This window comes from Cajanus cajan, chromosome 5 (genome assembly GCF_000230855.2).
Source record: "Cajanus cajan strain Asha chromosome 5, NIPB_CcT2T_4, whole genome shotgun sequence".
NCBI lineage: Eukaryota > Viridiplantae > Streptophyta > Magnoliopsida > Fabales > Fabaceae > Cajanus > Cajanus cajan.
Genome location: NC_138521.1, coordinates 64825738 through 64851891, shown reverse-complemented (window position 1 = coordinate 64851891; position 26154 = coordinate 64825738). Strand labels below are relative to the sequence as shown.

Here is a 26154-nt window from a genome sequence, read left to right as displayed (position 1 = left end):
ATGTAAATTTAATTGAAAACGACTCTAACACAACACCACTGGATCAAATGCTTTAATCAGAATTTTAAAAATGATAGAGTTGGAGTAAAATGTAGGAGGATTTTGATCCAATTTTTATTGCTGTATGTGATTGCAACTTTTTACTGATAAACAGAAATATGAAGTTTTCCTTTGGTAAAATATAATCCAAAAAGAAAGTGGGTGGTTTGGTCACGTAAGCCACTAATTGAGATGACGAAGATCAGTGTTGGGTACTTGGGCGTTCCATCAACTTGACAATAAATAAATAAATAAATATATATATATATATATATATATATAATTTTATAATTATTCGTCAATTTAAATTATAAAATTAAGTATCAAATTTTCTAAAAATTTGTAAATTTGATTTATGCATTAAAAATTTTAAATTCAAAAGTTAAATCATTGAATTTTGATATAAAACATGAATAATTAAACAAAGTAAATTTAGATATACTTATTTTGGATCCTTTCCTTTTATATATATATATATATATATATATATATATATTTATTGCATGATAATTTGAAAAATGATATACAGAAGATTTGGCGGGACAATACATATGTGCATAGCAACAATATGGTCAAACATATATGAGTTTTTGTTTATTAATGTGCAAACTTTACAGACAAAAACTCAACTAAAAGTGATTCATTTGATTAAAAGCATCCATATGCATCATATTCATGTCTTTAATAAATTGGTCAATCCATGATGATGGCCTTGAATCAAGGGTTTGGTCGCTTCTGAGACACTTTATCGAAATGCACTCTCCAAGATAATGGTGAAGCAAAGATCTTATATATAATTGTTTATTATAACTAAATAGTATTGGATAAACAGAGCATCTATCTATATTGAATTCTATATACATAAGTTCAAAACATGGTAGCACGAACCGATAGCATGTCTTTCTAGCTACATACAATGAATGTTGGGTTCAATAGTTATTTTCTTTATGTTTTTTACAGTAAACATATTCTTCTAACTGAAATAATTATTTTCACAATTTTTCTTAATTTTCAAAAGTTTTTTCCCCATTTTATTTTATATAATAAAATTAAATATTTATTTTATTAAAATTTTAAAATATGTATAGGTGCATGAGAAATTTACTAATATATAAGAAATATCCTGTAACTTATCAGCTACGTACTCTACTGCCCGACGATATATAGTGGCCCATTACAGTGACACGCTCTTCAATTTGTGACCATAGAAGGCTGAATTCGAGTATTGCCGCCATTTTTATTTTCATGCATTTAACAGTGTTTAAAAAGGAAGATGAAAAATTTCCCCCCTGCAACTGGGTGTCATAATCAGTAATGTTAAAGCAACATATATCTTTATTAATTTATTTCATCATAATGAAATTACTGACTTTAGAATTAAAAAAATAGAGATTTAATTTGTGGATTCCCACCTCCTAAAAATTCTGATTGATTGGGTGGTAAACTGTTTGGTGGATTTGTGTACGGTATATTAATATCGGCACCTAGGTAGCTAGTGATAATATCTTTATTTATATAATTGAAATAGTTGTCATTAATGTTTAAAAGTAGCAGTGCAGGAATCATTCCATGAATGAGTTGGCGCCTGGTTACTTGGTTAGGATGTATTTTGTGAAAAATACAAAATGGAAAACGATATGTGGATGGAACTGGCAGCTGGATGGTTATGGACCGGGGTAACGCCAAATTCATTTTCTTTCATTTAAGCATCCTACACTCTTTCTTTTGTTTTATATACTTTAGTTCAAACTTATAAGTGTCTTAAGTTTCCTCTTTCTACATTTTCTTTAACATGGTCTACCTTGTGCTCTAGAACCAAAAGCCAATAACTAATATTCAAAGACTGCAAAATCTAATTTCAGCTGAAATATTTGTTAGACACATATATGTTCAAAAATATTTATTTAGATATTTAACATGCTCATATAATTGAATTTTGATCAGTAATATTTATTGGATATTCCAAGGTGCAAATACCTAAATGACACTTATCAATTTTGTATCTATTTTCTTTTTATTATACTGATCAAAAAGAGGAACTACGTGACTATATTAGAATAACAAAAATAATAAAACGAGTGTTTAGAGCATAGAAATTAAATAAAAATTACTAGCGAGAGAAAGTGATTTGAAAGAAGTTATAAAGGATTAAATGGTTCAAAAAAACTTATATACTTGAAAACATGTTATTATATTTATATATTTATTTAATTATATATTGTCTTTATATATTTATTTAATTATATATTGTCTTTATATATTATTATAAATTATAATTATTAATATTTTTCTTTATTTCATCTCTTTCTCTAAATTTAACCTGAGGTACATACATCATTTTCTTATATTATTTTATCTAATATTGTATCATTTTTATGCACCATATATAAATAATATTCAATATAATTTCAACAATGAAAGAAAGTACACTTGAAAAAGCATTCTTAAACACACATGCAAAATAATAATTTAAGTACATCGTAACTTTTTAATTGAATAAACTTTTAAAAAATAGTTTTGACATGTTATAACATAATATTTGTCTAATGTGAATTAAGGCATAAATTCACAAATGATCTAATTAATTATTCTATTCCTAATTCTTAATTCTTTAATAAATTAACGATGTTAAACTTATATATATATATATATATTCCTAAACATGAAAAATCATAATAAGATAATATTTCTTGAAAGGTGATGGTTTGCATATGTAAATTACGTATATAGCAACTAACAAGTTATTGATACAATTAAATGATACCATATTAATTATTAGACTCACTCTTTAAGTAAAGTCTCATGTTAATATTTTATGGATAGAAAAAATATGATTGAAAGGAAATGTTTTATTATAAGTAATTAACTATACTTTCCAACAACAAGCAGTGATAAAAAAAGGTAATTAATAGATACTTTATACTGATATATATTAAAAAAAATCAAGTATATAGTTGAGAATTTATATTTAGTCGATCTTAGACATATGATAATGATCCAAAAGGTACTCCTCTGCGTATATAAAAATAAAATGCAAAAAGTGGCAATAAAAAGGTGATCCTCCTAACTTTTATTGTTAAATTTAAATAAAATACAACCTTATTGTTCCCTCCAGAGCCCAATGGAAGAAGGGCGGTAATGGTGTTAACCTTACCTTCAGCAAGAGGGCATAAGGAGTTTTTTAATAGGTTGAAGGACTAGGAGTTTAGGAGTGTTATATATCTCCTTTTATACTCCATACAAATTGGACAAGCACCTTAGGACCCTCACTTTAGCTTCAAGTTGAAGTATGTAATTCTCAATGCTTTGAAACAAAGTGTGCATGTCCTCCATTCCCTCACTCCCTGGAACTGTCCCCTGAAGCTCCCTAAGCTTCTTTTGCAAGGAAGCATTATTAGCCAAACACACTTTCGCCCTTTTCTTCCTTCCCCTTACATGTCTCGGCCATCGCCTTGTGCTCATTTTTCCTAGCTACACACAAATAAGGAGAGAGAAATTAGAGACTAGAGCTATAAACAGTAGTGCAAGGACACACGAAAGTTGAGAGAGGTTATTGTAGCCAAGGAATTTTAGATGAGCTTATCATTCAAGGGGATTGGATGGAGGCTTATATAGGCAAAGGGGTGCTCAATTCTCTCACAAATAATTGAATTTTCATTGGTACAAAATGTTAAGAGCAATGTCAATTTCCCAACAGTAGTTTGTGGTGGATACTCACACACCCAATGACTAGAGCTTGTATCCAAATCCAATACGTGATCATGTCTTTTTGTGATATGACCATAATTTTATTTCGAGCTTCCATGATTCTGTCTTTGATCATATATATGCAATTTGGGACTACACATCACTACAAACGCCATGAGTTGAAACACCTGCCCGTAACGTATATATAAAGAGGACTATATTGTTAAATTTTATTTTTTTCAGCAATAATATAAGGACATATTTATCGTTTAATTTAAAACATTCTTATTTGTATTTCTGATTTTAAAATTATAAGAGTATAAAGATGAAATTAGGTTTTGAAACTCGTTTTCCCGCTTTATGAAAGTAAACCAAATAATAATAAAAACTACATTTTCTCCACTTTGTTAATTAAAATCCCTCCCTCCCCTTTTTCTCTAAGCCAAAAAGAATTTCAAATTCCCCATTCCTTGAAGCAATAGACCCTCAAGTTCATTGGCCTACTTTGTCCTGGAGAGAACAATCTAAGTAAATAGACTTTTAAATCAGGCCATGTCTTTAAAAAAAGAGTCTATTAAAGATAGATAAACCATGTTTAAGTTTAGTAATTTTGTTGTAAAACAAACTCAAGTCCACTAAATTCATACATTAGTGTGTGCAATAGCGCCCCACAATGCAATTATGATTTTTTTAAAATTTAAAATTTTCAAAAGTAGTGATAGAAATAGACTTCGCTTTGTAATTGGTTTAACGCAATCTAACAACTGTATTTTTTTTTATTATTAAGGAATATTTCCCGTAAAGCACGGAAATTAATATCCTTCAAGAATTTGATGGATATCCAATAAATAAATAAATATATTTTTTACTTAATTCAGTTTTTTTTCTGTATTTTCAAAAATTAGGATTCAAATCTTAATATAATTTTTTTTTGTCATGTCACTTGTGTCAACCTAAATTGATAATAATAATAATAATAATAATAATAATAATAATAATAATAATAATAATGTATTATTAGTGGTACAGTTTTCAGAAATAAAAGGACAAAGCTGTGGAATGGTTTGTGAAATCTTTTATTTCCCTTCTTTGCTATGTAGAAGATCTCGTTTGCCCAATAAAAAGAAGTTGTAACATTTTAGATTTCAAAATTAATTATGTGCCGAGTAACATAATATTTATCGGCTAAACAACCCGAAAAATAAATAGTTAAACACAGACTTAAAAAGAAAAACCGATTAAGAAGGAATGATTATCAATTATATTCACTCATCTACCAATAAAAGTAGGGTGATCAAAATAAATAATTATAAAAAATTTAATCATAACCATAATTAATTGATTATTTAAAAAATGATTATAAAATTAATCATATATATATTAAATAGTTATTAACCATAACTATTTTTTTATAACTGATTATAGTTTATCATAATCGATTTTAACTTTTAAAAACCAGTTATATATCATAACCAGTTATAACCAAAACAAATGTTAATATTTTTTTTAAAAGATAACTTTTAAAATTAATGAACATGATAGGTTTTATTTCTTGCAGTTAAAATTTATAGTAAATACTCTTCAACATATAAATCATATCAATTAAAAACAATATCAAATAAATATTTTTATATTATTATAGAAGAGTATTTTAATTATTGATAATTTATTTAAAATAATTTAAAATTTAATTTATAAATAATAAATAATAAATTAAAAATATTAGAGTTTAAAAGAAAGTTTTCAAAAATATTCTTATTGAAAAAAAATAGTTAAGAACTTTTTTTATTGAAGGTTAGTTTCTAAAAGCACTTTCATTTAAAATAATTATTTTAATCTACACTAATTAATAAGGACAATATGTCTTTTTTGATGTGCAAATTTCATTGACCATTATACCCTTAACTTCTAAAATACTATTTTTTCTTCCAAGCTTATTTATTTATTTATTTTTTTATGATTTTATTTTTCAGATATCTCATACCTTTAAATAATCATTCAAAATCATTCACAATCTCTAATTATTAATTACTCACACATATTTAAAGTTAATTATTTTTTATTTATTATTTTTTTTATATTTTACATAAAATATATAGAAGTACGAAGTACTGTTTTATGCTAGTTTATATAACTAGGATTGCTAAAATATAAAAATTACTGTAAGAATGTATTAAATATAAAATTATTCTTTTATTTTTTTTCTTTCAAAATGTTTATATAACTAATTTTAAAAATATAATCAATTATATAATTGGCTTTTGAAAATTTAAAATTAATTATTATAAAATCATAAAGGAGTGGATAGATGGATTCAGATTCGCGAACTGGTCTATAAGTTCGCAAACTTTATAGATAATGGATTTATTTTTTTTCAAATCCATATAATTATGTTTAAACTTTTTTTATCTCAATCAAGTCTGCAAATTTGGCAGACTTAATTTAAGGACCAGCGGGCTAGTTCACGAACTCCACTAATTATATTTTTATATATTAAAATTGTAATATTTAGTTGTATATTTAAACTTTTAAATTATTATAACATTAAAATTATGTTTAGTTGATGTATATTTATCATTTTGATTATTTTTAAGACATTTTGATTCATTTACTTAAATAATTTTATTTTCTAAATAAATTAGTTTGAAAGCATCGTTATTAAAATTATTATTTTTAATATAAGTTAATATTTTAAAATGTGTAATGCATAAAATAAATATTTATTTTATATAATTATAATTTATAATAAATAAAATTTTTAAATACATAAATTATATTATAATTGAATTTCATAATTAAAATATTTTTAAAGATATAAATTATATTTTAAATTTATAATAAATAATTTATATTTGTAATATAAAGTTATTTCAATTATTGATGATTTAAAAGAAATATTAAAATTTAATATAAAAATAAAAAAAGATAAATTTAAAAGTGATGAACTTCTTTTTTTTAAATACTTTTGTTAGAAAAAAAAAACAGTTGAATAATAGGTTTCTAAAATCATTTTCATTCATGATAATTATTTTAAGGTTTAAATATATTTTTAATTATGTAAAATGTATAAATTTTAATTTTTATCTTTGTAAATTTTTTTTTATTTTTCCTTTTTCATAAACTTATAAATATTGACTTTGATCCTTGTAAAATATTTTTAATTTTTATAAAATGAGTAAATTTTAATTTTGATCCTTATAAAATATTTTTATTTTGATTCGCATCCTTCTAAATTATAAAATAATTATTTATAATCTCTAACGATGATTTAAATAAATAAATAACATTTATTTAAGAACTTACAAAAAGTGTAAAAGTGTGAAATATTATATGTTAGTTATGAGTTATACTTGAAATGATGAATTAACCTATTAATAAATAAATAAATTATTAAAAATTATTATATAATAACAAGAACTAAAATAATAGTTATAAATTTTACAGCAATGAAAAATAAATATTTTTTTAAGAGATCAAGATTAAAATTTACTTTTGTAAGAATTAAAAATATATTTGTTTTATTTTAATTATATATATATATATATATATATTGATTCTTTTAAAATTAAATTCTCTGTAAGTTTAAATCAAATGAATGTATGGAAAGTTTATGTTTATTGGGAATGAGAGCAATAACGTACGAACCCATACAATTGCAGTCGGTCCTTTTCAGTTTCACAGCTGGGCTCGTGCGTAGCCTCGTCCACATCGTGAGAGATTGTATTGCGGTAAATCACACTCATACCGCGCTCTTTGCTTTTATCTGCAAATGCATTCAAACAAAGGATAAGGGAGGAAGAAGAAAATAGGACATTCTAAAAATGTTTTAAAAATAATTATTTATTTTTTTATTAACCTTTTTACTTATCATCTGAAGATAATGTTAAATACTTTTTATATTCTCTAGATATTAAATAATATATGTTTTATTTAATATTATTTTTACAAAATATTAAAATTGCAATAATAATAATAATAATAATAAATATCGTCCAAAAAAAAACAATAATCAAAAGTCGAATACGTCATGTTAAGAGCTGACATTATAAGGAGGTAAGATGTTGTGATATATATAAATTCATTATTAGAGTTTTCAATGACATGAATATGAAATATCAAATTCCTTCATCTAGTAATTATAAAGTCTTTCCTAAAATACAGGAGTTGAGCTGGTATATCTAGAATTTTGTTAGTGTGAATCATGTATATTGACAAAACAAAAATGTTTTTATTATTATTTATTAATGAAATTTAAGGGGAGGAAACGATGTGTCGACATATTATTTTTACATTTACCAAAGTGGATTCTACTAGACCAACCCTCGGAATGGACATGTTTTTACTGAAGGAAAAGTTGAGCTGAATGCATTATTCAACAAACGGGGCGTCAATTCATTCATTATATCTCAGAGCATGGAATCGGATGGTGACCAATCTTATCAAGAAAAATTCTTGCACGTCTTTTTCCAAAGTTGGGAGTATCTGAAACTAGCGAAGACACCAGCCTAGCCCAGATAAAGATTGCCACTGCACTATTATTAATGAAAATAATAATGTCAATTAAATTGTACATGTACCTCTCCTACAGCTCTCTCATTTACTCAATTGCTCATACAATTTCTCAATCATTGCGACCATGTTCAAACTATTTTTTAGAACAAAATTTGATCAAACTTGGATACATTATTTGTTATATATAGTTAACATACTAAGGACGAATGCAACATTTGTGAGTAATATTTTTGGGGGCAATTGCGACAGATGGTAATGGCACTGCGATTTTAAGGTGGGGGTATTGCGTATTTAAAGGTAATACACGTGCATAGCTTTGAAGGGGGCCTTTATAGGTGTCCACAACTTATCTTTCGTGATAAGGCTACAGCATATAATCATAAGGAGTTCAATAGACTAGTCTTTTCATTACATGCATGTGGCCTCCGGATTTTCTGCCCTCAAGTTCCATTCCACCCATCATCCCAACCCCTCTTCTATCCATTTCATAATTACCATACACAAAATTTCAACTTCTCTGGCAGTAGTTAACTTCTGTGTGATATATTATATACATGCATACATGCATGCATGGTAAGAAAAACAAATTAAAAATACATGCACAAATGCACCGCACCAACCAGCAACATGGAGATGTAAATGGTAAATAATGCATTGTTTCAATCAATAGGGATGGTATGATCAAGAGGGGCGTGATATATAGCTTTAAGGACAATAACATTATGAATTTGACAGTGGCAGACCAAATATGGTAGAGTTACCACTACGAGATCCTCGGGGGTTGTACTTATAAAGTTGATTACTGGCACAAAACGAAAGTGACATTTCGGTCAGGTCCAATTTCATCGGAGTAAAATTTCTTTCGTGCATTCTAATGTTAATTCGCCTCATAGAATGTACCATGCATCAAGTTGTATTGGATTTTACAGCCTAGTAATCATATGCATGCCATAAAAAAAAAGATAAGAATCGTTATTCATTGCACATATGCGATGTGATTGCTTATTACTTACTTAAGTTACTTTGCTGATGTACGAAGTCAAAGCATCAACCATACGGATTGTATATTGTATACCACATATATGGGATTGTTGGGACCAAATAAAAGGAGTCTAGTGCATGCGTGAGATTTTAGCTACATGTAATGTGCATGCACGTCTCTTCTCGAAAACCTACCTAAGGAAATAGCATATAGCATTTAGTTAACACATGGGGTGGGAGTAAAATACATCATGCTCCAATCTTGTACTGCTAAAGTCAAAACTGGGGCGCTCAGATGTTACATTTTAACAACTAAAGTTGAAGGACGATGACAGAAAACGGATGATTAAGTGAAGTAGGCCAGAAAGACCAGGTGCACGTTTAGTTCAAGTACAATATAACTTTTCAAAAACCCAGATTTGGCGAGAAAACCTTTCAAGTGCTTACTTCAATTAGCCTTATAACGACAATGAATTATATGCAAATGGCTTGTCATAACTAGCAACTGTTAATGAAAGTGACAGCGGAGATGGCTTGCACGTTAAGAAGAAATATCTCAACAGCATATCAACCATGGACGAAAAACAGTAACATTACGGACAACTCCCCTCTCTGCCTCCTAAAAGTGGTACAAAGATAAAGAAACGATGAACTACTAAGTCAAGAAAGTATATTTACATGCATATGCATGCACCAACTACTAAAGTTCTATCAAGTTTTAAAGGATAAAAAAAAAAACAATATTCAATTACCTTGTTTTTACAATTGGCAGTGAGCGTTATCCGAATTAATACAGTAAGCAAAACCAGCTTCAAACACGTTATCCGAATTAATACAGAAAGCAAACCAGCTTCAAACACATCACAATTGTGGGGCATTTGATATTTCAATCAATATCATCCTTATCAAAACACTATTAAACTTGGAAATAAAACCAATGTTCCAAAACTTGGTGAGTTTTTATGATTGATTCAGACACAGGATATACAACGAACAAAACCAGTACTAATAATTAAAAAGTGGCCACACTCACGAGTCACGACTAGTACAAATGAGGTGGATCATTGTATCATATCACTGAATTCATCCTGCCTAGCCTGCTGTACTTCCAGTTTATGATTAGCTATATTTTGTACCAGTAGCTCAGTAGTTATTTTGTACCAATAGCTCAGTGCGTGTTTGATTTGCTTTCTATTTATTTATTTTATTATTATTATTACGTCTTTTCAGTAATACATAAACACTTCATTACTCTTAACACCTCATTAATACTCATCATTTTTCTCCCTTTATATCAAATGCAATCACATACTATGAACTATCATTGATATTCTTACACTTCTCTATCTTTATCTCTATAACATAATGTATACTCATAATTTCCCTATATTTTTGTTATAATTATAGAAACTACTGACTTCAGATCAGTCACAAAAATGCAAAATCTGAAGATAAATTGGAAACAAATAAGTCATGTTCGCATTTATTAGCCAAAAAATAATTAAAAACTAAAACATAAAGTAATTCGAGCACCCTTAACTAATGAAAATCTGTTCCATGTCCCGTTATTTATCCCCGTTGAAAAATCATCCTTTGTATTTTAGCTGGCTATCATTGAATGCATGCAAATTTTAATAAGAGATAAAGAAACATGGTTGGTCTTTCAATCTTCATGCCATCAGTGTAGTCCAGTCTAGTTGGTAAAATAATCATTCAGAATTTCAAGATTATCGAAGATCCGTTTAAGCAAAATGCGACCCTCGTAGACAGTTGATGATGGACAAACCCACAAACCTGATTATATTAGTTATTATTTAAGTTCCCGCCTCATGAGAAAGATTGACGGTTAATTAATAAGGAAGTTCAAACTACAATTGAAATAAACGTTACATGAAATGCATGTCAAAGTTGATACATGGCACACTAGCATATTCTATTAATTAAGTAACGAAAACGATAACTAGTAAAATTCTACACGCATTTATAATATGTACACCTAAAAGAAAAGAACAGCATGTATAGGTTATTATCTTCTATGTTATGTTCACAGCAATATCCAAAAGTTTCAATCAACCATGAGCTCTCGGCTGCGAGTTGAGGGTCACAATTCCTGCAGCATAAATATAAGCAGAGTTATAACTGTTCAAAAACATTCTTAATTCTAAGGCATCCCTGGATTCCTTATGCAAAGTCAACTTGGCAAACCACAATAACCAACAGAATCTAGGTTGTCATGCTCCGAGTTTCAATAAACTGATGAAACTTCCATATACTTGTAAGGTAAAATCATAAGAATTTAGTTAAAGTAAAAATAATATTCAAAAAACTAAGACAGTATTCAAGCATGACATAAAACTTATCACAAATCATAATAATGACATGCGAAAAGAGACAAGTTGACAACACTGGGTTTGGTGTAGCTATTATTAAACTTCATACTACTATTGAGATTCAATTGGCTTGCAGAAAACAATATCAAGGACTTTTTTGTGTAATTAGAGGCCTAGTAAAATTTGGTTAACATTGCTTTTAGAAAGGGTGCAAGGGCAACATCAAACATTTAGTCATTTTGGGACAAATGGAGCACAAATAACATTTGACTTCAGATTAGCAAACCCGCTTCTTGATTTGAGAAGTATATGCAAGTTTCCATGAGTTTACAAAGTCTACCTAAGTTTGTCTAAAAATTACATGAGTGAGTTACTTGATTCTCTACCTAGAATTGCATTTGGTCGATGAGTTGACACCATAGTTTATAATGTTCAAAATTAGCAAGTCTCATCTTCCATCAAAAGATCATTACAAGTTATATCACGCCCACCAATAAATTGAATCTCATTTATGGAAAGAAAAAAAAAGAGCAAACTAACATCATTTATAATGAATTAAAGCAGTTAAAGTAGTACACTAATGCATTATATGCAGCAAAAACCGATGTTGAGCGACAACCTTGGTACACAGTATGTTTCAGAGTCTCTGGGTGTCTCCAAGTATGCAGATTAGAGAGGCCTGTTTGACGAAGATAACTTTCAGAACTTTGGTTTGCATTTCCTAAATGATCAGTTTGTTGATTAACTTTCATTGTCAACCTTCTAGTAGAATCATCCATCCTATTCATTCTACAGTCTCGCAGAGGTTCTGCAATTTGGAAAATCAACAAAAAGTCAATGAATACTTTTATCTGTAAAGAGTCACAAATCAGAATGCGACCAATGAGGAAGGAAGATGGTTAAAACTTAAACGGCATTTTTTTTTCAAAAGAAACAAAAAGGACAAGAACAAAAAACTCGTGAAGAAACAATCAAATTGAGATAAATAATTCATTAGAAAAGATGTAATGTTAACCAGTAAAATCAGGAGACAGCAATATTATCGTATCCTCACATTCAATTTTCTTCCTTTTGTGTGTCACTGCTCAAATATGAACTGTCTACAGCAAGGATAACATCTTAGTATTACTTAGAGGACCACAATGTATATGCCTCTAGGACATCGTATCAAGAAGTGAGACAATGCATCAGTATTTTTGATGGGCAAGAGCAAGCGAATAAGCTTGCTTTGAGTTGTTTACTCCTTTATGAAGCTCTGACAAATGAATACTAAATATTTTATTTTTCAAGACCTGCCTTACTCCAGGATTAACCTTTGCATTCATCCAGTTCGACCAAAGAATTCATAATTGGTAATTTGGTTTACCCTGTATATTCCAGTTTCTAACATAAAGCTGATAATTTACTCAGTAGTATGATGCTTAATATCAACGTAATCAATATTACACTTTTCAATAAATAAAATAATTAAAAAAAAACTATTTTTATTCCTTAAGCATTGGCCTTAGGTTAGCATTAGGCAAAACCACTGTTCAATTCAAACACTAGTGTCTAGTACCAATTGTAACCGTTCACCATAAAAGTTGACACGAAAGTTTGCTATTTTAGCAGCTACAGTTACAAATAAGTGCGCGCACATTTTCCATTCTACAATAGGTAACAATTAAAATTGAAAACGGCAAAAAAGTATATAGAACAAGTGTACCTTGAGGTGAATGGGGAAGATGAAGCAGCGGAGCATACATATAAACATCAGATATGAGATACTCCCCAAGCCACTGCCTCTCTTTCACAGGTTTTTTCAATTCAACAACTGAGACATCATAAACAAAAGAAGCACTTCATCAGACAAAAGAAAAAGCATGGTGGTTGAAAGCATAAGATAATAAAGGGAAAAAAAATGATGGATGAGTGTGAAACCTTCAGAAGGAAAGGTGTTGAAAGCATGAGAAGAGGGTAGCGGAGAGAGAAGAGGGGCATACATGAAAGTATCAGACTTGAGATAATCCAAAACCTTTCTCAGTGATACTTTCCTTCTGCTGCTGCGCTTAATGGGTTTCTTCTTTTGAACTCTCAGGCGATCTCTGTTTTCCATTTCTTCTTCTTCTTCTTCTGCTGTGAAAATGCTGCAACTTCGGAGTTGAAGGAACAGGATTTGGCGGTTTGCGAACTTTGACAACGGGACACGTGTCCGATTTTGAGGAACCGCCAGTGTCACGTGTCATGTTCTTTTTGTTGCTTTATGCATTGCCCATGCAGGCCGACGTTTGAGCTTATTGGGCCCTGTCCCAATTCATGTGGGCCTTGGAAATGTTTCATGGGTCACGCAACAATAAATTAACTAAGGCTCATGATAAACACACCTCCACTCTCCTATAAGTACACCCCCTTTTAAAAAAAATATATATAAAATGTCTAAATTATCCTTAAAAAAAAAAAAAAATTCCTAAATTTACACCCCTCCTTCCTCGCACCCCCTTCCTCGCACCCCCTTCCCGCAAGCAGAACGGGCAGTACTGCAAGCAGAACGGCCGTGCTGCTTGCAATACGGCCCGTTCTGTTTTCAGTGCTGGCCGTTCTGAAGCAAAACGGGCCGTACTGTTTTCAGTACGCCCCGTTCTGCAAGCAGTACGTCACGTTCTTCAATCAGTACGGCCCGTTCTGCAAGCAGTACAGGCCGTTCTGCTTGCAGCAAGGGCCATTCTGCTTGCAGCAAGGGCCGTTCTGGGGTCGTTCTGTTGCAGTACAGGTCACCGCGTCACTTTTAAAATGGCTACCTTATGACTGATTTTAAAACCCCGATTTTAAAAGTTATTTTTGTACTAATCTTTCTTTTCATAGAACAAGTAAGAGTCTTTCTCATACAAAATCACTTGCCGACATTGCGCACCCCTCTTCTTTCTCTTTCTGGCACTCCTCTTCTTCTTCTTCTTACTGTTACGAAAAGTTCTTTCCGGAATTATATAAAAATGTTCCGGAAAATACTTTCCATAATATTAAATTCTTATTCCGGAAAGTATTTTCCGGAAATATTTTGTTATATAATTCCGGAAAGTATTTTCCATAATATTAAAGTTACTATTACGGAAAGTTCTTTCCGGAATTATATGAACAATAATTTCTATTCTGAAAAGTACTTTCCGGAATGCTAATGACTGTAAAAGTACTTTTCGAAATGCTATGACTGTAAAAGAACCTTTCTTATGCTGATTATGGTAGGACTAGTCCTTTTTTTCTATTCAGAATGACTGTAAAAGTATATTGCTTAATAACATTGAGCGGAAAGAGGCTTTGGGAAGAAGAGGGGTGTGAAATGTGGGGTGTGGGGAAGGAGGGTAGGGGAAGGGAGGTGTAAATTTAAGAATTTCATTTTTTTTAAAGGGTAATTTAGACATTTTATATTTTTTTTTTTTAAAAGGGGGTGTGTTTATATGAGAGTGGAGGTGTGTTTATCACCAGCCATTAACTAAATCTTCAATAAGTTTCACATAGTACATCGCCATTTGCCAATCACTTGTGTTCTATCAATGTACTTGATAGATATAGAAAAATAAAAAGAAAAAACTATCAATTTAATCTCTCAACTTTATTCATATCCTGTATAGCCTCGAAAATACAATTATATAAATTATCTCTTAAGGATCAAATATTCACCGTTTAGCCCCTAAATTACTTTTTATTAATGTTCAGGAACTAATTTAATTGATTTTTTTTAATATTTAGAGAACTACTTAATATTTTTTTAATATAGGAAAATTATTTATATAACTGTTTATAAATACTACTAAGGAGAATTGTATATTATATGTTAAAATAAAATGATGTGATGAAATAATAATTTTTTATTTAAAAAAATTTCATGAATTTAAATATATAACTTAAAAAAAATTATTCTATGGTTGAATTGATAAGAGTGACTTTTTGTGAATGGTTATCAACAGCTCATTATTTTAGTTTATAAAACATAGTGATTTTGTGATTGTAGAAATTATTGTTGTTGATGAAAGAAGTTATTATTATTATTATTATTATTATTATTATTATTATTATTATTATTTTAAAAGATGAATCAATAGATCACTAATTAAATTATATGATTATTTTTTATTAATAATTTAAAAAAAAATGCATGTCATATATTTTTCAAACTTATAAATATTAATAAAATATTTACTATATTTTAAAGAAGCTTCCAAAGTAAATTGTAGTTAATACAATACCAACAAAGTAACCAAATTATACATCTATTTAAATTGTATAAATCATTATATAATTAAATATAATTTTAAATTAAAAAATATACTATATAAATTATTTAAGTCAATCGAATGTTGATTTAGTGGTGAGTACAATGTCAAATAATTTTATTCGCCTTGTGTGATATGAATCATTATTTGAACCGAATGATATAAATTAGTTTAGATAAAACATAATTTAATAATATTATATATATAATATTTTTTGTCACACACATATATATGTATTCAAAAGTATGTTCGAAGTAGTGGCTTAGTTACTTGTCCTTAATATAAATGGCCACGGTTTGAGACTCGTCTTCAGAGTCATAAAAAAACGTAACCCAATTTGAATGTCAACTCGAACCGGTAACAAGTCCGAGTCCCGACCAGTTTGAGGAGGGTTTTAAAACTATTATTATCATTATCATAGAATTTAAAGTAAAATATATTTTATATTCGACTATATTTGTAGAGAAAATGTTTAAATTCAAAGATTTTTTTCATCTGAATGCTCCTTCACACGTATGCACATACTTCATTTTAAGAATTGAGGTTTAATATCCTCATTTTTAGTATGAAGTTGCAACTGAAAATATTATTTTATTTTTAAAGAATCTAACATGTTAAGAAAGAGTTATACTCTCTTATCATACAAAAAAAAAATTAGTACATCATCCTAAACATTTTACATACGGTCAAAATATATTTAATGCTAAAATAAATTAGATGTGAATAACATTTGTTAAAGAAGGTTAAATTGCCTAAACATCTATGAAGCACAAATACATTTATAGAGACTCATGTTGTCATGTCAAATATGTTCTAAACATGATTCCTATCATACACATCTTAATATACATCCGATACCTCTTTCGCTATGTAACATCACTCTAACACAGTTTAAACACTTTTTTTTTTACACGAATTGGATACGAGCTAAAAGAGTGAAATAATTCAGTTAAATATTTATCTAACACTTTCATTAAAAAAAAAATCTAAAAGGTGAGCTTATTTTAAAAATATTGTAAGGCTCGTAACTTTTTTATTAATCTTTTATAGGTTAATTTTTATAAAAATTATCAGATATTTTAACTTTTAAAAAATATAATTAATTTATATATCGTGTTGCCGTGTTTTATATTTTGAACATTCACATGTCCTGATGTTTCGGTGTAACAGAGTGGTGTTTCGTAGCTAAACATAAATATGCCTGCTTCTTAAAAATTGACGTGATTTTTAATATGTTGAAAAGCTACTATTTGTGGTTGGACGTGATAAAGCGCATTTCTAAATGGTTTCCAAACACACATGCTACATCAATCTCCATCTACAATAACTAGATAAATTCTGCAAATAAATATAGTTGAAAATTTATGTGGTTAGTACGAAGCATTATTATTATGTTACGTGTTGTATTGTATCATATCATACGTGAATAAATAGATTGAGGAAATCCCACCGGCCACCATTTGCTTTGTTAAAGAAGTTGTCCTTTCATCCAGATTTCAACTGTATACAACCCAACCAATAACCACCCCCAGACACTTAGGTTTCCATAAATAACAATTGAACGAGTTATTAACATGTCAGTTTAAAATAAATGCTAACAACTATATATTGTGAAAGCCACATCCAATTATTTGCCGCGTTTTAAAACAGCCACAGCTCCCTTTCACTTCCTCACCTTCTAATTAAAAAGATAATAAAATCTAGTTTGAGGTATAATAACACAGTTCAACATACAGAAACTTTTGTAGGGTATGTTGATGAGGCAAGAAACGTGCATACCAGAAAATCTTTATCTAATATGTTATATTCTTCTTCTCTTAATTAATCTTTTTGTTTATTGTATTTTTTTTTGCCTAATTACATTTTTCCATTTTACGTTTCCATTGTGTACCAAGTGCTTTTGTGTTTCTTGGATCGTACATGTATAGGGTGTTTCTTGGGGCTTAATTTTTTGTTAACTACAAGAAAATGACGATTTTGCGACGGTTATAAGGCTTACATTGCGACGGTTAGAACTGCCGCAAAGACAACATTGCGACGATTTGAGAACCGTTGCAGAATTGTCCGTCACAAGGCAATTTTGCAACGGTTATCAAAACGTTGCACAAACCGTCGCAAAATTGGAATTGCGACCCCCTGAAGCACCCGACGCACTAACTGTCTCTATATTAACATTGTGATCCTTTCATCAACTGTCGCACCAACTGCCTCTAATAAATTAATATTACGACCATTTTTTTATCCGTCGGAAATTATAATTTTTTTAAAATTTTAATAAATTTATTAATGTAACAATCCTCATATTTGGCCTTTCAAGTGTTCTATTTCACGATATTGCACTGTTTAGCGTGTTTTATCCTTACTTGTGCAATTTCTGGGAAACTTCCCAGAAGGTCACCCATCCTTGTACTACTCCAGGTCAAGCACGCTTAACTGCGAAGTTCTGATGAGTAAGCTACCGAAATGTATATATTACGTTAATTTTGTTTTATGAGAATTAAGTATCAAATCATGTTAGATTAATATAAAATTTGACATATATGATCTAAGAGATATGAACTTTAAATCCAACGGTTGAATTTTCAAAATTCACATTTAATATAAAGTTATTGAGCGGTGTAACACTTAGTTAAAGTTACACCGATGTCGTTTGAACCCTCCTCTATATATATATATAGGGACGGATGCACGTTTGGAATAGTGGGGCACTTGCCCCCACTACTATTTGACATATACATAATTTTTTATCTAAAAAATAATATATTTTAAAAAATAAAAATTATATTATAATAAAATAAAAATATAGATTCAGAAAAAATGTTTAGATATCTGTCAAATTTTTTGAAAGAAATTAATTCTCATGTGATAAAAAAAATTTCTTAATAATGAATTAATTTTTTAAAAAAGTTTAGTTATAATATATATATGTATATATATATGTGTCATAATATTCATATATATAATGTAATATATTAAAATAAATAATTTTTTGATAAAATAAAATTTGTACCATGCATGTTTATCTTTTGTGTTTTTTTATTTATTGTATACGTTGATTGAAAAAATCAAAATAGTAAAATTGTATATATTGATTAAAAAAATTAAAATAAGAAAAATAATAAGATTTATGTTCCATTTAAAATTGTTATTATAAGATATATTTTAAAATAAATTATCATCTAAAAATATATATTAGATATTAAAAACATATTTATATCATAAATAAATTAAACTGGATTTTTATAAAATTTAACATATTTATTTTTATATTTTTAATAGTGTTAAAAAGATGGACATTTAAAATAAAATTTATAAAATTTAACATTGTAAATTATTCAATAATATATGATTTGATAACTAAAAAATTAAGTTATAAAATGATAATTATATTTATTTATATACTCTAACACATCTTACATACAAGATAAATTCATAAGTTTGTTTAAAGATAAATTTATATTCTAGTCACGCTTTTCAAATTATATAAAGAAAAAAAAATCGTGTACCTCATGTTAAAAGAAGTATATATAAAATTGTTCATAAAATATAAGTTCATTAAGATAATATACATAATACTTAAAAAAAACTTTTAAGTTTTAATAAAAAAAAATTGTCTTGTAGATTGTGACGGTTTACGGTAAACCGTCGCAATGCTGAAAAGTTTGCGATGGTTTATGACTAACTGTCGTAATGTTAAAAAAATTTGCGACAGTTTATGATTAATTGTCGCAATGTTAAACAAATTTTGCGACGGTTTACGATAAACCGTCGCAATGTTGAATAATTTTGCGACGATTTTGAAAAATTATCTTATGAAAGATCGCAATATCAAAGCGACGACGATTTCTATATAATCGTCACAATTTGTCCGTCGCAATTTATCATTTTCCTTGTACTATCAAGACAAACAAAATAAATATACTTTTATTGTTGATTGGCCTGTAAGACGTGGAAATTCATTTTTTTTCTTTGATAAATTATTATTTTTTCTTTCTCTCTGGCCATCCGTTAATTTTATTTTCTATGATAATATATGCATTAATTAAATGTAGATAAAAAGAAATCTTTAAAATAACAAAGCAGTGAGGATGGGAGGTGGCTAGGTTACTTTGGCCTATGAATCACTTGTCAATGTGATCTTATGAACGTACAAGAAACATTAGAAATGTAATACAGCGACATCAAAGAATACAACCACATTTAGATGGCCACTGTGATGCGCAATACTGCAAAACAAAGGAAAGATAACTTGGGAAAAATACTTTAGCTGAGGATCGAATTTCTTCTAGTGTGTGAAAGTGGACACTGGCCTTAGGCCATGTTTGAGTGCAGCTTCCCACACAAGATCGATTCTGTTGACATCTATGGCCCCAACTTCGTGATGAGACCAACCTTCAAGGCTGTGTACCACTCCTCCTGCATGGCACGCATGAACTACTCCCCTATCCATCGTGTACTGCATGTATATATTGTATAAGACAAATATTATGTAATTGCCGAATGATGATACAATTAATTAATTAAAGAAAATGAAAGAGACAGATATTGGTGAAGTTGATATATCACCTCACAACAGCCAAGGCCCTCCACGTCTTCTGGTAATCTCATGGCAGCTAGATCACCATAAGTGCAATCTCTTCTGATTGATAAAATGGGTGGGACAACAAATTGATGGAAATGGGTTCCACGTGGTGCCCAGTATTGCTCTCTTGGTGTGATCCACTTGCCAACAATCCAGCTCTGAATTAAGACAACCAAGCACGAGCCAAATTACTATAAAATTTATTGTACATTATAAATTCCCACTTAAATATGTCATAATTCAATTTCCAAACTTGTGTACCAAAAATAATAATCCAAAGTGTGACAATTGTGAATCATGACATAGTTGTACCTTGCAGTTTTGTGCTGCTTGGTATTTTGTCACTTGGACAAGATAGCTTTGATACTCAAGAGGGGCTTCCTTTTGAATCCTCTGAAATCTATCTGTTGAAAGAGTTAACATCTGCAAAATAGCTCTTAGCCCATTAGTAACTGTGATTAAATAAACCAAAGAATCATGACACTTCTGCATCTCGAGAATTAATCATCATTAGATCTAACTACAAATGATGTCAAGTGTCTTGGTCTTGCTTTCAAAGAAAGTACATGCTCTAGGAGAAATGAAAAAAAAAAAAAAAAAATCCACCACTTTGAACCTATTAACTATATCAGTTTAACTTCATTCTTAGCCAATTAGTAACTGTTATTAAATAAACCAAAGAATCATGACACTTCTGCCCCTCTTTGTATTGTATACTAGCACCACCGTGACTACTCCCTAGTCCCAATGATTATCATTATTAATAATTTTTTAGGTTCTTGATATGGTATCAATAGGCACCACAATGATTAAACTTCCCTCGAGACTTCTAATAGCTATGCGACAATGTGCATAGCTTCTTAGCCAATAGCCATTAATATTTTAATTCGATTAAACTTTTAAGGCAAGAAAAGGTACGTAGGAAAAGAAACCAAAGTAGAATGCAACTATGCAAGGGAAACGGTGAAAAATGGGGACTGTGAGAAAAATTACCAGAACTTTGACTTTCTTTTGGCAAAGGTAGAGAGCAATTGCTCTTCCAAGCTTGGAAGTAGCTCCTGTTAGGAACACCTCTTTCACATCTTGAGGGATCTCATTGAGTATGACAGCTGCAGTTAACGTGTTCCCATGAACAACTCGAACCCTCAGGTTTGGGTGCTTGTCCACAAAAAGCTTTCCACCCCCGTTTAGAGATTCATTCTGCATTGAGTGAGAAGTAAGTTAGTTACTAGTAATTTCTGATAGTTAATACTTGGCTGAATGTATGATAAGATCATTGATCTAGCATGTACCTTGGTCTTCTAATGCATCATTAAATAATCTGTTGTTTTTATTATACAACGCACCGTGGACTAGGTAACGCTGTAGTTAATATCCCAGGAAAGCTAGAAACTAGCAAGTAGTTATGCCAAAGAAACTTAAAACCTGTGTTACTGTGGATTGAAATCCTATGAAATTCTTAATGTTATTTTCATTTCAGGTATATCCAGACTAAAAATGGGAGGCCATTGTAATTTTTTCGTAAATTACAATGTGACTCACCATTTCATTCTATGCAGTAATTATGATGTACTATATACTACCTAACAAGGCTTTCAAACCTTCACCAACTATGCTCAGATAAGGCCAGATTCAATTAATTAACCACGTTCGATCTATTATGCTACTCAAATTAAATAGCAAGAGAAAAAAAAGTGCAATGTGTCAGACCTTATTCAATGCAGCAAGGCTAATGACTTTAACCCCAATTTTATCAGCCCTGAGGATAGCTAGCTCAATTTGCTTATTGATTCCCTCAGTAGCAAATGGCAAGAAATACTGTAAAAATGTTGAAAAAGAAGAAAAATAAATCAATACTTATTAATTGTTATTCATTTCGGTAAAAACAATGGAAACAAATTATGACTGATGAATGCACCAAGGACCTACCTGAAAGCCACATCTAGGTACAACCCACATTTGGTGCAGTTTACCTCTGAGGTAGTAGAAACTAACTAAGAAGGTCTTGGACCAAACCCACATTGCTAGTAAAACTAGAAAAGCAACGGGCAAACATGGGACCAAGAAGAGCCTCGTTGTGTATGGCAATGAAGCAAAGGATCGCAGGACGAATTGAACATGAATAGAAGATGACACATCTACTATATGCGCTAGGAAAACAAAATGTGGGACCGTGTCACCGTTTCCTGCAATGATACAAATTTATGGTAGATATGGATGAATATCAACATTTCCACAAAAAATAAGAAAGATTAACTAATGGAAAATTTTTACATCAAATCAAACATGGAACAGCTTTTGTGAAGTGCTATCCGTGATGTTGAGTACCCATCAAGCATTGAAGTCAAAATGAAAACAAAAACAAAAAAAAATGGATGAAGTCATTAAATGATTAGATAGCTTACCGGAACCTGAACTTAATATTTTGTGTGATTGCCATGATTTTTGGTTGAGGGTATTGCCAAGTGCGTCAAAGAGAGGCATAAAGAGGCAGAAATTAGTATCCTTATCAGAATGGTGTAGGTTGTGATATCTGCATCATAGCATAGAAAGCGAGTGAATGGTACATACAACTGCACAAGAAATGAACGTGAATACGAGAAGCTTGGGAATCACATTTGAACACATAGCTGGACCACTATATAGAAAATTCATGTTCATTTCTTATGTCATTCTCTTAATAGTCTCCAACTTGTTGCCCAAAACTTGTAAAAGTTCAATTCTCGTGGACCACTTGTTTACTTGAGTTTCTCTCTTCACAAGAGAGAACCTCAGGTAACTTTGAAACCACGTGAGTTCTAGGCCAATGTTTCCATCCCTCCTCTCATAATGATATATACGTTTGTATGGAGGAGGGAGAGTCGGAGAGAGATAGAAGCATTTAGAATAATTTTTTAGGTAATCACTGATGTTGCTTGAAAGTTTTATTAAAATAGGAAGGATTTTCATGCAATTATATAAATCAAAGTTTCTCTAATTTAAATGAATTCGGAAGGAGTTTAAACATCGAAACAAAAGGAAGAAAATCATTTCCACAGGAAAAAGAATGTCAGTTATCCCCTCACTTTCTATCCAACTCATTTTTTCTTCAATTGTTTCTTTCTCTACCAACATTCAAATATGCCATAAAGAACCTAAAGTGCCACAGCTATTCAGGTACGGTTTTGCATTTAGTTCATGGTGTAAATACTTTTCACATGTCTTGCTAAAAATCTGACAGAAATCAATGCGAGCTTTCTCGTGTCAAGTCTGACAATTAAATATATGATGCCAGTAACTTGTATTTGAAACTTAAGGATGCAACATTTCTAAATTAACTTACGTTGGTGTGTATATCACATATCTAAGAAATGGGAATTTCTGGAACAACTGATGGGGAACAATTTCAACATTGCAGTGGCCCAAGCATCTGAGGAAATCAAAAATCAAAACATAAGCATACACCAAGCTTGCTGATCCATATCCCATCAAAGAAGCCCCAAGGATAGGGATTCCAATGACTAGCGTCAAAATAAGATGCTCCAAAAGTGTTGCATGTCCAGCTGTAGGAAAATAAGTCATATTTCAATCACCAATACAAGATCCAGAACAAGTAGTTTGAAATGAATATAACATATTTTGAAGTTTGAACAGAATAAACATCTTTGCAACTAGTCTTCCTTTAGAAACAACATAATATGAGAGGAGGCTTAAAATGAAGAAGGGTAAATATGATTGATTCTCACCAGTAAAAGACTCTGGTATGGGAGATGAATGATGAAGTGAATGATAATGGGTGAAAAGGTAATCTCCATGGAACTTCCTATGCACCCAATAATAAAGTGGCTCTGAGATTCCCACATGGAGAATCAGTGCAACAATAAGACCTTTTGCATTCCAGAGAGGAAGATACTGAAGAAAGGGAAACATATAGCAGGCCATGGAGGCTACTAGTGTTTGAAGAATCAAGAAATTGTCCCTGTTTGAAAAACCGATATTAGATCATCTCATACATGTATGTATGAAACCATTTTTATAAATTATTTTATCTAAAGATGGAAGAGAGAAAGAAATGTTTACCAGTCCCATTCTTTGTCAATCTGGTTGAAATCAACACCCTGTTGAAGAATCCGTCGATTTCTAGTGAGAAAAAACATGTGGCTATAAGAAGCCCAAAGCACGTGAATTAGACCTCTGAGAGCACTTAGTGTGAGCAAATGAAGGCACCAGCTGAGGTTGTAGTACGAGTGTTCTTCATTATACAACCATTCATACACAACTTTGGCCACAAACGGTCCATATAATACATACTGTTCATCAAGATCACACACACACATAACCCATGTGAGTTCTTTAACAAAGAAATAAGCACCAACACAGACATCACATAAGAAGATTTTGTGTACCTTGTATATTCCAAAGTTCTCCCATGGCCATGCTGATAGAGGAGCCCCCATTCCTACGGCACTATACTTCAATTAAGAGACTAAAAAATCCTGTATTCTATATATCTGTTGCACCTTTTCCCTTATATATGAATGTAAATGCTCCACACTATATTGCCTTTTCTCTTGGCACCAATACTTGTTTTTGTTGAATAGAGTGTAAGACAGCAAAGAGAAACGAGCCAATACACGAAAAGGAAATGAGAAAGGAGGAAGGACCAATGGGCGGAGATGTCCGTTTATGTAACCAAACTGTTCCTTTATTATCTTTTCTTAATTGCTAACTTTATCTGTGAGTTTGAGCCACAACTTGGAAATTTATTCTTCGTCCCATAACGTATTTATAAGCGCGGCAGATCATGCATAACTTCTTAGACATTATTATTTATTAAGCCTTCAGGCCTACACGGTCTCCCACCTGTCTTCTTCTACTGGGATATAAAATTATTACTTAATTACATTATACAAAAATATTTTATTTCTGCACTTTGCAGTTGCAGTGAACCTAACAGGATGGTGGATAAGTTTTTACGTAAGGTTCAAAATTATATGCTAAAACTGAAAACAATTATTACTTGGAATTCACATGTTGATTCAAATTTGGAAACCATTTACCAAAAAATAAAATTCATCTAAGTGATAATTCAACTCGATATCTTTAAGAAATATTTTAAATTTGAATACCGTAGATAAAAAATATATATATATATAGTTGGAAGAAAGGATTTTATTATATGTAATTTGTAAATTTTTTTAATCAAAAGTAATTATTGAAAAGGTTGATAAATACTTTTATACTAATAATATGGTTACAAAAAAATTGAGAACTATTCAATAAAAAATAAAAGATTAATTTTTTATGATTAAAGAAAATTTTAATAAAAACATAAAGGATAAAAATACATTCTCGTAATTAAATATTTTATATTTATATAGAAATATTTTAGAGTTAATGACTATGTATTGTCAAGTATGTTTTAAATTAATAAGAACTTATTGTTGTATATCTTTTAGGAAAATGCTCACTAGTGTTTGGTCAAAGAATAAAAAAAAAACTATTGAGAAATATATCTGCATATTTTCTTGTAGTTCACAATAAGAATTTTTTTACATATTAATGCCTTTTAATTGGTGTTTTTAGAATACTAATTAGCAAGACTCGATCTTTTATTGTACGTGAATGACATTTATATCGTAAATGGTTCAATATATAGTCTATTTTTTAAAATATATATTTTATACTAACAATATATTTAAATCAAACTTCTATGTATTGTGGTAACATTTTCATTTCCGAAAATATTCATTATACATACATTTTTTCTTCTCTCTCACTCTTTCTCTACTTTTTT

At 29.9% G+C, this 26154-nt stretch overlaps 2 protein-coding genes across 2 annotated transcripts; both read right to left on the bottom strand.

Annotated features, from left to right (window-relative positions):
- Window positions 1–11065: 11065 nt before the first annotated feature.
- On the bottom strand, window positions 11066–13693 carry LOC109811883 (uncharacterized). The gene is made up of 4 exons (XM_020375732.3): window positions 13470–13693; window positions 13255–13362; window positions 12169–12357; window positions 11066–11329 (listed from the first exon to the last, which is right to left on the bottom strand). The coding sequence occupies exons 1-4, from the start codon at window positions 13642–13644 to the stop codon at window positions 11289–11291; spliced, it is 513 nt and encodes a 170-aa protein (XP_020231321.1). The 5' UTR covers window positions 13645–13693; the 3' UTR covers window positions 11066–11288.
- Window positions 13694–19879: 6186 nt separating this feature from the next.
- On the bottom strand, window positions 19880–25136 carry LOC109811843 (very-long-chain aldehyde decarbonylase CER3). Its single transcript, XM_083075677.1, has 11 exons — window positions 24764–25136; window positions 24438–24667; window positions 24104–24336; window positions 23701–23920; window positions 22784–22911; window positions 22308–22564; window positions 22089–22196; window positions 21372–21578; window positions 20691–20801; window positions 20363–20536; window positions 19880–20252 (listed from the first exon to the last, which is right to left on the bottom strand). The coding sequence occupies exons 1-11, from the start codon at window positions 24812–24814 to the stop codon at window positions 20082–20084; spliced, it is 1890 nt and encodes a 629-aa protein (XP_082931803.1). The 5' UTR covers window positions 24815–25136; the 3' UTR covers window positions 19880–20081.
- Between the last annotated feature and the right edge of the window lie 1018 nt (window positions 25137–26154).